Source organism: Schistocerca serialis, chromosome 9 (assembly GCF_023864345.2).
Source record: "Schistocerca serialis cubense isolate TAMUIC-IGC-003099 chromosome 9, iqSchSeri2.2, whole genome shotgun sequence".
In the NCBI taxonomy this organism is placed as follows: Eukaryota; Metazoa; Arthropoda; class Insecta; order Orthoptera; family Acrididae; genus Schistocerca; species Schistocerca serialis.
Window position 1 is genome coordinate 203,362,501 of NC_064646.1, and position 18,830 is coordinate 203,381,330.

At 36.0% G+C, this 18,830-nt stretch overlaps 1 protein-coding gene across 5 annotated transcripts in view; it reads right to left on the reverse strand.

The window, feature by feature from the left end:
• The window catches only part of LOC126419339 (NADH-ubiquinone oxidoreductase 49 kDa subunit-like), a 184,537-nt gene that overhangs the window by 86,813 nt on the left and 78,894 nt on the right, over window positions 1-18,830 (reverse strand). For all 5 annotated transcript variants that reach the window (XM_050086524.1, XM_050086522.1, XM_050086520.1 and 2 more), the window contains one exon: window positions 14,259-14,460. In XM_050086524.1, coding sequence (XP_049942481.1) covers window positions 14,259-14,460 — 202 coding nt within the window. The remainder of the gene's footprint in view (window positions 1-14,258; window positions 14,461-18,830) is intronic.

Below are 18,830 nucleotides of genomic sequence, written 5' to 3' on the forward strand. Positions count from 1 at the left end.
TGTGTAAATAAAGAAATTGAAACAGCAAATAAAGAGATGGAAAATATTTGCAAGCGGTTTGAAAATGTAACATTTGTGAACATCAGCAATTTAGGGAAAAGATTTCACACAACACATGGTTCCCATCTAAATGTACTTGGAAAAAACGTAATAGTAACCAAAATTTTAGAACTTGTAAATAAAATCTCAAATGTGCAGTGTGATGATAGAAAAGTCATACCTCTCATGGACAGGAAGTGTGTGTATCCTGTAGAATCCAATGTGAAATCTGCTATCAGTGAAGCTACACCTCCCCAAGACAAATGTGAAATTTTATTAATGCAAGTGAACACTCCAAATGTTAATAATTCACAGAAAGGCACAGCAGTTATGGAACAACAAACACCAGAAATAAGTGAAACAGCAGCAGCACCATCATTATCAGCAGAAGCAGCAGCAGTAACAGAACCAACAACGACTGGGGCAGAAACACAGCAATGCTTAAGGAGGAGCCAAAGGAAAAATACATCTGTGTCATTCAGTGACAATTTTTTATGGTTTCAAGCCAAGAAGAAAATCAAAATGTGAAAAACCAGCCTGCTAACTCACAGATAAGTCGCAACAACATCCTATTTTTAAACATTCAGGGTCTTGAAAATAAAGTTGAAATTCTGGATGAGTCATTGCCCCAGAATAAGTATTCTTTCTTATGTCTATCAGAACATTGGCTTAAACCAGAACAAATACAATACTATGTACCAGAAGGTTATAAATATGGAAACAGATTTTGCAGATCTCAGTACCGTAATGGTGGTACTGTTATCTATGTTTCAAATGAAATAGAGTGTAGAGAATTAGATCTTAGTTGGGCATGTGTAGAGAAACACTTTGAAATTACCGGGATCATATGTGATATAATGAAACTTATCATAGTATGTATCTACCATTCCCCTGACTCAGATGATAAAACTTTTTTAGATAATTTAGACAGTGTACTCTGCTACATAACGAAATGGAAACAGTATGTAACTGTAATTGGGGGAGACTTTAATTCAAGCTTTGATGTAACATGTAACAAACCCAGTGTAAATAAGTTACTGAATATGCTAAGGCAGCACAACTTCCATCATGTAAATTCAGAACCAACAAGACTACAAGCGTGCTTGGATAATGCTTTTGTCAACTGTGCTCGTGATATGTACTCCACCAAGGTAAAGGAGTTTGTTTTCTCAGACCACTCCATGTTAACAGTAAAGTTAAGACATTTTATAAAAGGGGATGAGAGCAAGGCTGGACAAAAGTTAACAAAATCTAATACCTTAATATTAACAAAACACAATCTCATAAAACTAACACACCAGTTGAGCATAACAAACTGGGACAAATTATTTCAAAACTGTGATTCCAGTGCCCAAACAGTTTATGAAACATTCCACAATTACTTAACAGGTATTTTAAAAGCCCATCTTGTTCAAAAGATATCCCATAAAACAAGAAAAGGTAAATTTTGGTACACCAAAGAACTGGAGAATCTAAAAAATAAGCTACTGCTGTTGAAGCGCCTTGCCAAAGTAAACAATTCTAATGAAATTAAGGATCTCGAAAAAATCATTAAGAAACTGTATAAGAAAGAGTTGCAATTAGCAAAACTAAGATACAACACAAATTTCATAAAAAATAGTAAAAACCAATGCAAAACAGCCTGGTCAGTAATTAATACTGTTAAAGGTGAAGTCAGAAACTTCGACAAGACAGTCCCAATACCAGCAGATACATTCAATAAATATTTTGTAAGCTGTGCTGATGATATCAAAAAGCTGATCAGTAAACCCAATGTAACATGTATAGATTATCTGAAGAGAGCAAACCTAAATCATAATAGGGCCGGATCATCGTTGAAACACTTCAAAGAGGTATGCCAACATAAAGTTCTTAAAATAGTCAAAGAAATGAAAAATTCATACAGTACAGATATTTTTAATATGTCAAACAATCTATTGAAAGAAATCATACATTACATTGCAGCACCATTAACATATTCTATAAACCTGTGTCTCATAGAAGGGTTTTTTACTGATCCTCTCAAACTATCCAAGGTAGCTCCAGTCTTTAAGAAGGGTGTCAAATCAGATCCTGCAAACTACAGACCAATTTCACTAATTCCAGTACTAGGAAAAGTCTTTGAAGGCATAATATATAAGCAGATGTATGCGTACCTAGAACTAAATGGTATGTTAAGTGCATCACAGTTTGGTTACAGAAAAGGAAGGTCAGCTATACATCCCATAGAGCTCTTAGTCAGAGACATTCTAGCAGCATTTGAGGACCATGCGCACGCACAGGTAACCTTAGGTGGTGAGTTCAGGAAGTCATCTGTCAAACATACTCGAGGTTCAACATGGAGTGCCACAGGGATCTAAATTGGGGCCACTTCTTTTCCTTGTACACATAAATGACTTACCAGGAAATATAGATGTAAAGACATATATGTATGCAGATGACACAACTTTTCTATCTGTAAACCATGTACCTGATAACCTTGTAAGTGATATGAAATTGGCAAAAGAAAATGCAACATCATGGTTTAATGCCAATGGTCTGCTATTAAATGAGGTAAAGACCCAGAATATGTGGTTCACTCTATCAAAGACTACAAAAATAGAAAAACAAAAGGCAAAGTTTTTAGGTATTGTACTTGACAACAGTCTAACATGGAACTCTCATGATGATCACATAGTGGTTAGGTTGTCAAGAGTTATATATTTGTTGAAGAGACTGATGTGTTGTGTGACATTTGAGTACGTAAGGACAGTGTACTTTGCCTTTTTTCAATCTGTTTTAAGGTATGGGTTAATACTCTGGGGAAACAGCAGAAAAATAAATGAAATTATGGTGATCCAGAAGAAAGCAATCAGAGTAATGGCTAAGGTAGATAATAGAACACATTGTAAACCATTGTTCACTAAATATAGAATTTTAACAGTAATTAATTTATATATTCTTGACAGTGTTAACTACATACTTGCTGAACTACCTAATTTAAGTGTAACAAATGAAAGACATGGCTACTATACAAGACCATGTACTTCTCTGCTGTTGCCACAAAATAGATTAGCTAAAACTAACAATAGTCATAAGTATATGGCAATTAAAATATATAACAAATTGTCTAAAAATGGGTCAATCAAGCCTGACAAATTATTTAAAGACAATGTTCATAACTTCTTGTTAACTAATCCATTCTATTCATTAGAAGAATTTTTAGAAATGCCCAATATCAACTTAAATATGTAATCTTTTTCTTTTTTTTTTAAATTAATAGGTTAAGTGAACTGACGAAGTCTATTGCATGTAACAATGCTGAATGACTAATAAAGAATCTGAATCTGAAGAATAAATAATTAAAATAGTGAGTAGCTTAAAGAATTCTCATGCAGCAGGATATGATGGTCTTAGTCCGGACACTCTTAAGAAATGTATACATTTAATTGCATCACCTTTATCAGCAATTACCAACTTTCATATGGAATATGGTCTATTTCCAGATGAGTTGAAAATTGCTTGAGTTGTGCCTATTTTAAAAAAAGGAAACAGAAATCTAGTAGTAAACTTTTGACCCATATCTGTTCTTCCAATAACATTCAAAATTTTTGAGAAAGTAAGTGATTTCTAAGGGGCAGTATGGGTTTGTCAATGGGTCATCCACCATTGCAACAGCATCCAACTTAATCGAAGGTGGCACTCAAGCAATAGATATTAAAGAACATGTATGAGGGATCTTTCTAGACTTACCAAAAGCATTTGACTGTGTTGATATGACCATATTGCTGGACAAACTGTGGAACAATGGCTGTCAACGCACAGCCCATAATTTGATTAGATCCTACTTGACAAATAGGAAGCAGTTTGTGTCTAATAGCACTACAGAGGGAGCACACAAATCAAACACCACTGAGATAAATTTTGGTATTCCAGAGGGGTCAATATTAGGACCACTTCTTTTTATTATTTATGACAACAATATTCAGTCTATAACAAACCCCACTACAGCTATCTTATATGCAGATGATACCATGTTAACATGCCGAAATCCAAGCTATTCACAGCTTGAAGTGGAATCCACTACTGCAGCAGGCATAATGCTGCAGTATTTTCATAAAAACAAACTACATTTAAACACAAATAAATCTATCTATATTGAATTTGATCTTGGGAGGCAAAAAACTCATGAAAACCAAATTTTAATGGGTGAATAATACATTAAGAAAGAATACTTGAACAAATTTCTTGGCCTTACACTTGATGCAGAGTTAAACTGGTCTGATCATGTAAATGATATTTTCAAAAAGCTATCTACTACCATATATGCCCTAAGGAAACTGACACCTTTCTGTAATACTACCACTCTGAGGGAAATATATTTTGCACTATTTGAATCCCATTTAAGCTATGGGATAGAGTTTTGGGGATCCAGCAGTAAAGGTAATATGAAAAGTGTACTTATCCTACAAAAGAAGGCACTTAGAATTATGGGAAAGAAATGTGCCTGGGAGTCCTACAGAAATTTGTTAAATGAATTTAAAATACTAACTGTTCATAATTTGTATGTAATAATCATTATGGCAGTAAACAGTAACAAAACACTTAATAAAGAAGTACATGATCACAACACTAGAGGTAGAGAGTGACCCCACAACATCTCTCATAGAACAAAACTTAAGAGAAAAGCCCTCACTATGCAGGCGTAAAACTACTGAATTTCTTCCATCCTAATATCTCCAAATTGCCCATTACAGAACTAAAAAAGAAATTAAAATTATGGTTCCTAAAAATTCTGTATATTCAATAGATGAGCTTCTAGATCTAGTATACTCTTAGGATGGGAGAGTATCCATCTAAAAGTATATGAATCTCAGATCTTAGACTGTGTCACAAACTGCAAATATTTGAATCTCAGATCTGAATAATGTGTCACAAGCTGTAAATTCCTTGATCTATGTACTGCAATTGCAAATTGTTTTATGTATAGTCCACATATATATAACATTGTTCTCTCAACTAAATTTAGAAAAAGTTGTGTAGATAACAATGCCAGGCAATAGTATGTAACTCTATTAAGTAAGGCTCTGATTTATCCAGAAGACTGGAACAATAAATACTTTTTTTGTAATCAGCTGATGCTGGATCAAAATAAATTAATAAAAACAACTAGATTCCATTACCCTAGTTGTACTTTTGGTGATGTTCATAATATAATCTCATTTCAATATGCTAACCACTCTGTTCAATCCCCCTTCCAAGTCTATTCTCCCAGGTAAACTTTTTTTTTCTTTCTTTTTATGGTACTGAAATCAATGGACAAAGTCATACCTAACTAAAACAATGCAGAAAGTTAAACTTTATAATTCAACCAATGTAACTAAGGTAGAGTCTTCTGATGGGACAAATCACTTGTGGGGTTCTCTAAGGGTCAACATTAAGTCCACTGTTGTTTCTCACGTGTATAAAGAAGCTTCTGTCTAACATACAACAAGCGGAGTTAGTTCTTTTTGCAGGTGATGCAAGTATTGTAATCAGTCCAAACATACATACAGCATAAATAGTATAGAAGAAACAGTAAATAATCTTCTCAAAAATATTATTAAGGGGAGCCGGAGGTGGTCAAATCCAAATAATTACGATTTTTTTTTTTTTTTTTTTTTTTTTTTTTTTTTTTTTTTTTGCTACCAAAAATTAATTGGAACATTCCTCTTTAATGTAAACTTTGAATTATTGTTCTACTTTCCCTAGAAGTGGAGTTATTAACATTTTCCCCCTTGCCTGCAGAGGAAATTGGTGGCCGCTGAATGCATCTAACACCCTCTCGTGACTTCCTGGCGAAATGCTTGGGATTTTCTCGGCCTGTTACGCATACAGCGCCTTATGTTACACATACAGCGAGTGTTTAAGGGTTGGCTACATTGTTTTCTGTGACAAATGAAACGCTAAGAGCGCGGAACATCGTCTCTTTGCTGTTTACCGTTTCGAATTAGTTCAGTGTTGCGCCTGTTGTAGGTAGTATTATACTTCTTGTGTAAAGCGTTGTTCTGGTTACGTTGCCACGTTTTAGTAACCGTGTATATAAGAAGAGGAAGAATGTAGGGAAAAGAAAATTAACACTAATACCAAGTTGCGATACTACAATTACTGAAACAGTGCGTTCTTCTGCTAAGCAACACATGGCCGGCCATAGCCCTGTGACATCTTCTAGCAAGAAGCTGACTGGTGGAAGTGACAGATTTCGTGAATATGTTAGTGACAGTGATGATATTAACGAAGTACTGAATATTGGATTATTATATTCTGTGCTGAAAGAAAGTGTTCTGTGCAAAATGTGTTCAAGTGTAGGAGTGGGACTAGAGATAACAAAGTACTTTGGTTTAGCTTGTGAGATGAAGATAATCTGTGCATGTTGCAAGTATCAAGTGACTTTCTACAATTCCCATGCCAGTCTCTTTGGTGAAAATGGACGATCTAGAGTGTTTGATGTGAATGTTCGACTTGTGTATGGTCTTCGATCCATTGGGATAGGGTCTGCTGCTGGTAAACTGTTTTGTGGTATTATGAACTTGCCATTGCCTCCAAGCAAATTTGGGTACTACTGTGAACTGGTAGGATCCTCTGTTGAAGATGTGGCTTTGAAAACCATGAAGGAAGCAGTGGAGGAATCTGTAGAAATGAACGGTGGTTCTAGGGATTTGGTAGTGGCATTAGATGGTTCCTGGCAAAAGAGGGGTCATAAATCCCTGAATGGGGTTGTAACTGCTACTTGTGGTGATAGTGCAAAAGTGATAGATGTTGCAATATTATCAAAACATTGTAGGTGCAAAAATAAAATCAAAGGAGAGCACAGTGGAACCTGTGAGGCAAATTTTAGTGGGTCAAGTGGAGCAATGGAAGTGGATGGAGTGAAACAAATTTTTGAACGTTCAGTTCCCAGATACAACATTAGGTACAAATACTACCTTGGGGATGGTGACTCCAAAGGTTTCAAGACTATAGAGGAACTGAAACCATATGGAAATGAATTTGTAGTTGAAAAGTTGGAATGCATTGGGCATGTGCAACAGCGTATGGGTGCACGGCTTCGAAGGCTCAAACAAACTTTGGGTTCAAGTAAGCTCAGTGATGGAAAGAGAATAGGAGGGAGAGGCAGGCTTACTGATGAGGTGATTGAACATCTACAGAGATACTATGGGTATGCTATAAGGCAAAATACTAGTAATGTTAGTGACATGCGAAAAGCAGTGTGGGAATTGTTCCGTCATACTGCCTCTTCCAATGAATACCCTCAACACAGCCTGTGCCCAAAAGATTCCTGGTGCAAATATAATGCAAAAAAGGACTATGATCACAAACATGGTTTGCCAGCAGCTGTGATAAATGCAATAAAACCAATTTTTCATGACTTAGCACAGCCAGAATTGTTACACAAATGTCTACACAGAAAGATGCAGAATCCTAATGAGAGCGTAAACAATTTGATTTGGAAAGTAATTCCTAAAAGGGTGTTTGTAAGCATAAAAACACTGCACTTTGGCATTTATGATGCAATAGCAACCTACAACCAAAGGAACAGTGTGAAGTGTGAAGTTCTGAAGGCATTAGGATTTACAGCTGGGGTGAACACTGTACGAGCACTAAGAAATATTGACAGAGAAAGGATAAGAGGAGCAGAAAGAAGAGAAAGGCATATGAAGTATGATGGAACAACAGGCCAGAAAAGAAGACAGAAGAGGAAGCTTTTGGAGGATGAAGAAGAAGACCCTGATAATCCATCCTATAGTGCAGGAATGTATTGAGAAACTTTGATAGCCATTTCCTGTAAATTAGAATTTTTCGAATATAAGGAACATTTTCTCAAAATCCACTCAAGCTAGAGAGATGAAATTTTTATACAGCACTCCTAGTGGTCAAACTTACATTGTACCACAGCCATTTGGCAATATGTTCAGTAGTTTCATTTCAGTTTAATTATAAAGCAATTATTTGTAAAAAAATTTGGGTCATTAATAAAAAAAATAACTGGAAGGAAACTAGAAAAGATACTCCAAAATCCCTCTGTCATGACTGCAATACTAAACCACTCTATATGTAAAAAAAAGTCAATTTTTTCTATTTGGTAGTTTATTCATAAATGTTCCTCAAACTTAGTGATTTTAACATGGGCAGCATAGGCACCTCCGGCTCCCCTTAAGTGGTTTTCTGCAAATGATCTCACTCTCAATTTTAAAAACACACAACATATTCTGTTCTACTCATCTAGAGGTTCTTTGCCATTGATAAGTATAACACATGGTGAGGAAATAATAACTAGGGCAGAATATTCAAAATTTTTAGGCTTCTATGTTGATGAGACTCTAATAGGAAAAAACTCATTCAGTTATGTCATATGGAATTTGTCATATGGAATAATGTTCTGAGGTAAGTCAACTTTAAGAATGAAAATGTTCATTGCTCAAAAATGTGCTGTGAGAATAATATGTTGAGGTTTCCGACAGTCATTTTTTAGATGCACATTTAACGAGTTAGACATTTTAAATACTGCTTTGCAGTATATTTATTCCCTCATGAAGTTTGTTGTAAATAATCCACTGCTGTTCAAAAGGAGCAATGACGTACATATTTTCATTACTCCTCATTAAGGTTGTCTTTAGCACAGAAAAGGGAGCACAATGCTGCCACCAAATTTTTTGATTACTTATTCAATAGATAGCAAAGTAGAATTTGAAAAGAAACTGAAAATGTTTCTCCTTCAAAAATCCTTCTCTTCTGTAGAATAATTTCTAATTTTGTAGTGTATAAAAGATGATGACAGAAATTATTAACTTACAACAGTAATAAAACAAAACAAAAAGATGATCAGCACGTAGTCATATTTACCGATGAATGTGTAATATGAATGTGAAATGACTCATTCCACACCATTACGATTAATCATACAAAAGATCCATGGAACATGAAACTAATTAGCTAAATTTTGTCACTTCTGACTGAATTTAATGTCACATGGAAACCTCAGTTTTTATTCCTTCCAACTGAAATTTAATTCTTTCCCAAATTTCTCCTTTGTTTCCTCTAGTGCTTGCTTAATTTATAGATTGAATAACATCAACGACAGACTGTAACCCTGTCTCACTCCCTTCTCAATTATTGCTTCCCTCACATGTCCTCCTACCCTTATAACTGCAGACTGGTTTGGTTTCCTATTTTTCCATAAATGATTCATGTTATAATTTTGCATCCATGATTTATTAAACTGATGGTTTGTCAGCATTAACTCCTGTCAGTACCAGCCTTCTTTGATAGTGAAAGTATTACATTCTTCTTCAAGTCTGAGAGTATCACCAGTCTCATATATCTTACACACCAGGAGCAAAGGTTCTGTCACAGCTGGTGCTCTCAACAATCTCAATAATTCTAAGGGAATTGTGGCTACTCCAGACAATGTTTCAACTCGAGGTCTTTCAGTGCTGTGTCAAAATCTTCTTGCAACATCATATATTCCATCTCATCTTCACCAACATCTTCTTTATGATCCTGTTTTGAAGTTCATATCTTGTATCCATCACTTCTACATATTCCCTCTGCATTTCAGCTTTCCCTTCTTTGTTTAATTCTGGGTTGCAGACTGAGATTTTGATATTCATCTGGCAGCTACTCCTTTCTCTGAATGTGTCTTTAATTTTTCTGTAGGCAGCATCTATCTTTCACCTCATTAAGCCTGCTTCTGCAGCCTTGTATTTGTCCTTTACCCACACCTGCTTTCCCATTTTTAATTTACAGCAAATTCATGTCTATTGTCACAGTTTTTTCCAAAATATTTGAAGCAATTTCTCACAGACAGCTTAGTAACTACTTTGAAAAATATAACCTTCTTTGCAGTAGACAGCTTGATTTTTGACAAGGAAAAAATACCGCTTCTGCAGCCAAGCTACAGTATTATGAGATAAATAATACAACATTAAAAATAATTAATTCTTATCTAGATAACAAGAGGCAATTTGTATCAGTTCAAAATAGGTATTCTTCCTTGAAGAAAGTCAAATGTGGTGTACCTCAGGGCTCTGTATTTCTTCTTCATTTTTTGCAATTAACAATTTGTCATATTATGTTGGGCTTTTTAAATCAAACACTGGACATTTTTATATTAATTTTGAGTATAAGATGCACCTGAATTTTGGAGGAAATTTTTCAAAGAAAAAAGTGCGTCTTGTAGTGTGTAAAATATCGTAGTAGTGTAGAAATTGAGTTTTCAGATTATGACTACATTTCTGTAAACTGGTTAATATAGAATACATTATTTGTACATATAATGTGAACAGTAATAAATATAGTGACTACTATTAAATATCAACATAAATCCCATTCTGCCACATGTAGTTAATGGCTAATAAAGAATCTGAATAGATAATCTGAATTATTTTTTAGACATCTCCATTCCCTTTTGCCTGCTTCATTTTCTTACTTTCTCCTTCTCTCAGTTAATTTCAATATCTTGTTTGTTATTCAAGGATTTCTAGTGGATCTTGTCTTTTTGCATACTTGATCCTCTCCTGCCTTCACTACTTCATCTCACAAAGAGACACATTCACTTTCTATTCTATTCCTTTCTCCTGCTTCAGTCAGTTGTTCCCTATTGCTCCTTTTGAAATTGTCAACTATCTCTGATTCTTTCAATTTATTCAGGTTCCATCTTCTTAATTTCCTACCTTTCTGCAATTTCTTCATTTTAAACTGCGGTTAATAACCAATGCATTATGCAATTTGAATGAAACTGCAGTGAGACAAAGTGGCCATTTGGATGCACTTTAGTAACTTTTCTTACATTTTGAGCACACTTTTTTATTTCCAAAAACACCTTCCACATTTCAATTTTCTGTCATTATTAAAGGTAGTGTTATGTCAATTATTTAAAATTGCTCATTAGATACATTGTGTGACATCAACATTCTCAATCACAAGTTCATACTTGTCTCATGATTGAGAATTTTGATGTGATACAATTGCCTCTAGAAACATTATGCAGTTTAAACCACTTTGCAAAATCTTTGCCCCACTGTTATATAATTTATCTGATGCTTTCCATTGTCTCCAGGCTTCTTCTGATTATACAACCCTCTTTCCCTTATTCTTAAACCAAGTATCCTCGGCTGTTTGCCAGACTGGAACTTGAAACTGGGACCTATGCCTGTCCAGGTTCGAGTCCCAGTCTGGCACAAAGTTTTAATATGCCACGAAGTTTCAAATCAGTGCGCACTTCACTGCAGTGCGAAAATACAATCTTAGGCCAAGTGTTTGCAATTAAAGTATGTTGTGTACAAAATTCTACCAAATGGCTTCCCCCTCCCATTCCTTTCCCCCAGTCCCCATTCTCCCTACCATTTTTCCTTCCGTTCTTTTTCCCACTGTCAAATGGCAGTATCCCATCATAACTAAATTTTCATCTGCTTTAACTATCTGAATAATTTTTTTTTAATCCCTCGCACATTTTTTCCACCTCAACATCTGTAGAACTAGTAGGAACATAAATTTGTACTAGTGTCATGGGTGTCACATCTATCTTGGCTACTACAATTCATTTACCATACTGTTCATAGTAGTTTACCTACATTCCTATTTCCTTACTCATTATTAGACCTACTCCTGCATTGCCCCTATTTGATTTTATATTTATAACCCTGCACTCACTTGCCCAGAAGTTCTGTTCTTCCTATCACCACTCTTCACTAATTTCCACTATATCCAACAAGAACCTATCCATTTCCTTTTTTAAAAAATTCTCTAACTTACTTACCCAATGATGGGAGCTAACATTCCACATTCTGACCTCTAGAAAACCAGTTTTTTTCTGCTAGTGATGAAATCTTCCTGAGTGTCCTCACCCAGAGATCTGAATGGCAGACTGTTTATCACTGAAGTATTTTAAATGAGAGAATGCCATCATCATCAATCCATACAGTAGAGCTGCATGGCCTCAGGAAAAATAACAGCTGTATTTTCACCATCCTTTCAACTATTCACCATACCAACATAACAAACCCATGTTGGCTAGTGATACAAGGCCAGATCAGTCAATCATCAAGGCTGTTACCCCTTCAGCTACTCAAAGGCTGTTGACCATCTTCAGCAATCACAAATCTGACAGCTCTCTCCACAAATCGCCTCTATTATGGTTGCATCTATGGTACACTATCTGTATCACTTGCACATGGAAGCCATCATACTCTGGCAAAGGCCAAGATTCATGGAAGGTATACATCACACACACACACACACACACACACACACACACACACACACACACAGCAAGTGTAAAATAACTAACAAATTCATTTGTGTATATGTATAATTTGTGTGTATTAGCATCTTGAGGTATTTGTGTAGAAAAACTTAGGACTGTTTTTAAGTTTTTAGCAGTTAGTAGTATACGCAGACCCTATAAAGAAAACCTACATGGAAATCACCACAAAGTAAATGGTTTTTTAATTACCGAGAGAGTGCTCTGAAATGAAGAAAATTTCAGAATACAGAACAGCATCATACCACCCATAAGACTGGTGAGTAAAACAACAACCAACAATCAGTGATCCACCAAAGCTTATCTAAACATTTATTTAAACATACACAAGCAGTTGCCATTTACTTGGAATTAATGCAAGATAGGATGTGAAGCAGCGGTTATTGGGTAGCAGATCTCCAGTATCAGACAAATGCTTGTGCCAACATTGCAAGTATCAATTTTAATGTGTTGATTGCAAGTATTTGTATGCAGAGTTGTGTATTGCAGTAAATACTGAAGTATGAGCTCAAACAGTGAAATTACTGAACCCACCACGGGAAGGAGTTTTGCTGCTACACAAATACATGTAAATCACCAAGCAGTGTGGTCCATTCTTTCCACCAAGTTCAGACTGGTTTAGTATACATAACTGTAACAACTGTCCACACCAAGATACAATCAAAGTGTTTTGCCAGAAATTGAGCCACTTAGATGATGTTTATCAACATCTTAGTCATTCAAATCATCTCCAGGCATTCATACTAGAGCTTCTGCATAAATCCCTGTACATGTAAGTTCTCAGAAGGAGACATCTGTATTTTCCAGATTTAGCTACTTATTATGAGCTATCTCAATCATGATCTAGATCTCTATCTTGAATGCTCTATTTGTGAAAACAAGGTGTGTTTTTTTAAGTAAGTGCCATTTTGAAACACAAATAAAACCAGAATATTTTTCTTAGCAATTTTATTTTTATGTGAAAGTCTGTACTTAATCTACTTTTAACATAATTCCCACCAATATTAAGGCAGTTATCATATCACACAACCAGCTTTTGCATACCATCCTTATAGAAATCTTCTGTGTGTTTGGGCTTGGCTTTTTGGGGGAGGAGACCAGACAGTGAGGTCATCGGTCCCATCGGATTAGGGAAGGAAGAGGAAGGAAGTCGGCCGTGCCCTTTCAAAGGAACCATCCCGGCATTTGCCTGGAGCGATTTAGGGAAATCACGGAAAACCTAAATCAGCGTGGCCAGATGCGGGATTGAACCATTGTCTGTGATTAGGCAACAACTGCCTAAAGCACACTTGCTGACACTTGACAAAACTCATCACGTAATGTCAAAATCATGAATTGTCTGTTCTCTCTCATGTTTTCAACAACTTTCTGCACCAAATTGTCGGAAATGACTGAAGGTCATATTCTTCATTCCTCATCATGCACATTCATACAGCCATTTTTAAAAGCTCTCATCTGTTTCCATGCCGTCCCATTACTCATAATGTTTTCTCCATACACTTCACTGATCTGATGGTAATTTCAGCCACTTTCACACCTTTAGCACTAGGAAAATGAATCATAGGGCATATTTCACAGTCAACAGGATTTTCAATTGGAGGAAGCATATAAAATACTCACAAACAAATGTAAACATACCAAATATTGCTGGGAATTATGTAGAAAAGTAGATCAAAGTACACGTTTTCATATAAAAATAAAAGTACTAAGAAAAGACTACTTGTTTTACTTTGGTTTCAAAATGGTACTTACATAAAAAACACATCTTATATCTTTAAGATCAGTGGTGAGCTGCTTCTCTACAGTGTTAAAATACAATTCACTCTTCACATAGCCTATGTTCTCACTTTCATACATTTGTTCCACAGCTTGTGTGGATAGTATCTTTTTGAATGCACACAAATAACAAGTTAAGCTGAAGGTATTGCCAGTTACAAACCTCTTATGTATTTAGCTCTCCTTGGTACTTCAATATTCAACAGCTTCTCCACAGCTAAAGCGTAACATTGCTCATTGCACATTGTTGAAACATAGTCTAGTCGATCAAAGTATGGTAAAGCCTGCATGTATGTCTTGTATTCAATTAATTTCTCAGTTCCACGGTGTAATAAACCAATATGAGGATCTGCTCGCATCACAGTCTGTAAGAGGAAAGCATTGCTTTTAAAAATGATTTCTTATATAATTAATTCCATAAATATTAAGATCTTGGAAGCAGTTGACTTAGCATTGAACTATTCAGCAGGTGAGATGGAAGATTCTATGGAACAATACCCCTTTTGCAATTTAAAAAATTGTTGTTGTTAAAATAGACAAGTTTGTGGAATTACATTTACAACTCTCTGAAACACTTTGCAGTAGAAGGAGTAGTAGAGAGCAAAAATTGTAAAAGGAGACTGATAGGAATTTGTGGCATAGATTACTAACAGAGACATAAAATGTAGCATTTTTTGGCAAAATTAGCAGCTATTTTTGGTGGAACTATCATCTATTTTTGACCAAATTAACATAAAATTTTAAACACTTAGATAAAGAAATTTAAAACAGCCTACTGGTGTATGTACATGTTGTAGCTAGCAATTGCTTCATTAACTACTACTGTTTCAATAACCACTTTTAGAAAAGAAATGAACCTGTCACAGTATAACTTTTTAATATGTATTTTTACTGTTCAAATTTCAAATGCCTCTCAGCAATGCATTCTATGGAAACTCCAGGTTGGAATATCAACAATATTAGGAAAACGATGGACTGCTACTCAAGTTCCAAGCAGGGACAACAAAAAGATTGTTACATATTTAGCTTTTGGCCAAAGCCTTCTGCAGAAAAGAAAACACACACATTCACAGAAGCAAGCACACACGAGTGCCATTTCCAACAGCTTAGATCAGAATGCCTTGCTTGCATGCTTGCTTGTGTGAATGTGTGTTTGTGTTTCCTTATCTAATCTGGCTTTTGCAGAAAGCTAAATGTGCCTGCCTGCAATTCAGTGGGTCATTTTATGATGAGTAGCAATCTATCCCTTTCTTCCTATTGTCGTCAGCATTACATTCTCTTAGGTTACAGCTCCCATCTGTAACAACAGTACTGTAATGAGATAAAATATGCTCACTGTCAACATTGCACATTGTTCTCAATAATAAATGCAAACAATATCTGGTATACACTTCATGCTCATAGGCAGATAAGGCATTTTGGCTGAATTACTAAATACAACATTCTGCATTCATTTGGTTGGATATGACATTATCCACAGGTTGGCTGTACCATAAATCCCTTAAAACTTCAATTTATCTAGGAGAATACTGTGATTCACACGGTCAAATGCCTTACATAGGTTGCAGAAAATATCAAACTGGCAATGTTTATTACTTAATGTTTGTTTGTAAAATTTGGTGAGTAAACATGTAAATGGTGTTCTCAGAAGAGCAACTATTCTGAAAACCAAATTGTGATTTATTGCAGATAATATTGTTGTTAAGGTGAGATACTATTTTAAAATACATCACCTTCTTGAAAACTTTGGAAAATGATGCCAGCAGTGAAAGAGGTTGGTAGTTGTTGACATTTCTCTATCACCTTTCTTCAAGAGGGGTTTAACAATGACATTTTTCAGTCTCTCTTTAAAACTGCCTTGAATTAGAGATGCATTATATATTTCAGATAAGGCTAGGCTTATTATGTGAGAACAAATCTTTAGTACTTACTGGAAACACCATGAAAACCAGATGACCTTTTGTTTCTGAGAGAATGTATAATTTTCTTAATTTCAGAAGAAGAAGTTGATGATACATCCATATGGCTGAATTTTATGAGATTACTTTTTCAACATACTGCAATGATTTTTCTCTTGAACTGGTTGTCCCTAAGCTTTCTACTATATTTAAGAAATGATTATTAAATTATTTGCTACCTGTGATACATGATTTATAGCCCTTCCATCCAGTTCAATAGTGGTGTTATCCTGTTCTGTGGCTGCTTGTCCTGTCTCTTGTTTCACTACATTCCTCATAGCCTTAAGTCGGTTGTCAGAATTATTGATTTTTGACATTATGTGCATTTCCTTGATATTTTACTAACCTTTCTTGGTAATTTTGAGTTGTTTTTGTAATGTGCAACTACCACAGGTTCTTTACTTGTTCTGGCCAACAGATAATTTGCCTTTTCCTTTCACAAGATACTTTAATCCCTCTAGTGATCTATGGTTCTTTTTATATACCTGTTTAATGCCCTTTTGATTAGCATATGTGGAAAGCTATTTTCAAATAAGGATATGAAATTATCATGGAATAGATTACATTTTATGTTAACATTTGATTCATTACAAATTTCATCCAAAGTCATCTCTTGTCTAATACTGCACTATCGGAAACAAACAGTGTGAGGTTCTTTATGGAAAAACTTAATGGACTATCACAGAAGCACAGCAAATCAATGAAGTCCTCCTTCTCTGTCAGAATTAGGAAACTGAACTCACAAACATTTGAACTAACACCAAATGCGGAGGCCAATAGAGTAATACTGCATGAAGTGGAGAATAGGGCTCTGGATGTGTTTCTAAGAGGTATTTCCACTGATACATCAAGGAGGTCAGAATGGAGAATCCAAGTGACGTACGAGCTGCCATTAGAATTGCAAAGCAATTGGAGGAGATCAATATGGTTACATGGTGATCGTGGTGTTTCTTCTTCTGAAGTGAAATGTTTTAGATGTGGCCACACAGGCCACATCAGCCTGAATGTTATGAATGAGAGGAAGTGGCCATATAGTGTGTGATTGTCAGAAGAAAGCACAGAATGAGCAACGTCCTAATACTTGGCCATTAAATGGGAATGGAATGCCTCATCCATCAGACAGCATTCCTGGTAGAACACAAGACTACAGAAGCATATGCAGAGCTGCAGTGTTGCTTCCTAGGCAAAGTAAATGGTGGGCAACATAAACTAGGGGCAACAACTACAAGTGTTACACTGTCACAAAGCTCACCAATCATGAAGGTGGTACCCAATAAACCAAACCATGGACACAGACACTAAAGATCAGTTCATGTGATACAATACAGCGATTTACAGGGTAGTGGGTCTGGGTGAGCATAGATATGGACCTACATGAGGATTTATTATATGTTGTGGAGCCATTGGAAACTAATGAAAAATGGGAGAAGTCACACTGTTTTGTACACAGGACTACAGTATATGTCAGTGACATGGATGGAGATTTTATGGTTCCGGTCAGTCTTGATAATTTTGGCAGGGTCAAAGAAAGTCTGCCAAAGAGTTAACTAATTGTTAATTAGGATGTTTCAGAGGAAGATGACATGGACAGATCAAGTGAGGATCTCTGCTGCAAGCAAACCATCAGTGCATCTGCATTACGTGAGAAAGTGAGACATATACAGGGAAATGGTAGAGAAGCAATGGTAGCTCTGTTACTGCAGTTCATGGATTTGTTTAATCTGAGTTGTCTGTTACCAGCAATGCCACATACACAACACAGAATACCAATAGGGAATAACGCTCCACTATACGAGAACCCATATCAGGTTCCAAAGTGTATGCAACTGATAATGGAAGAATTTATTGACCAGCATATAGTTGACAGTATTATTGAGTATAGTGATAGTCCCTGGGGGGGCATTCATAATTTGGATCCCATAAAGTCACCAGATAACACTAAAAAATACAGGTTTTGCTGTGACTACCAATACCTCAATGCACGAATGATCACCAATGCACATCTGATACCAAACATAACAGAGACTATCGACAACTTGGGTCAGTGTAACTATTTCTCCACATTGGATTTGCAGAGTGGATATCATCACATAAAAGCAGGCCCCAAAAGAAAAAATCGCATGGCATTAGGTTGGGTGAACATGCAAAGCAAGCACTGTCATTGGGCCCCGTGCGGACTATCCAGCGCTTGAGTACGGTTAAGTTCAACCAAGTCTAGTGGATTGCAGTGGAAACACTGCATGCTGTCCATGTGCACAGGTGCCAAACACAACTATTTGACTTGCTCTTTCATTTGTCATATCATTTATAACTGTAAGTTTAATGTTATAAATATTATAAAGCATTAAAACCCCAATATTCATTTATAAACACCCTGCATAATGACATCATGGAAGTCAAGAGATATTGTCATACTAGTAACAAAGCAGAGTGTCATAAGGAAGGCTAGGTACAATGCAACAATAAATATTCAGGCGCCGAACCAGCAGAAAAGAGCCTCTGAAAGGTGAAGTTGTGAAAGTCTGAAGTCATTAGGAGAGCTGACAGCAGCAGAAAACCAGGACAGGTGATGTCATAGCCATCGTCGCCACCACAGAGTGCACAGGAAGTGCCATGATAAGTACCCCACTCTTCTTAACAAACGCCTGACTGTGGAGCACTGATTGCCAACTGCCCAGTGTGTAGTTTCAGTCCTTGTATCAGTTGCAGCTATCCAGTGTGCCGGGAGGCTATGGATGTAGACCCTCAACAGCACATAGCTGTCTTCAATCACCTGT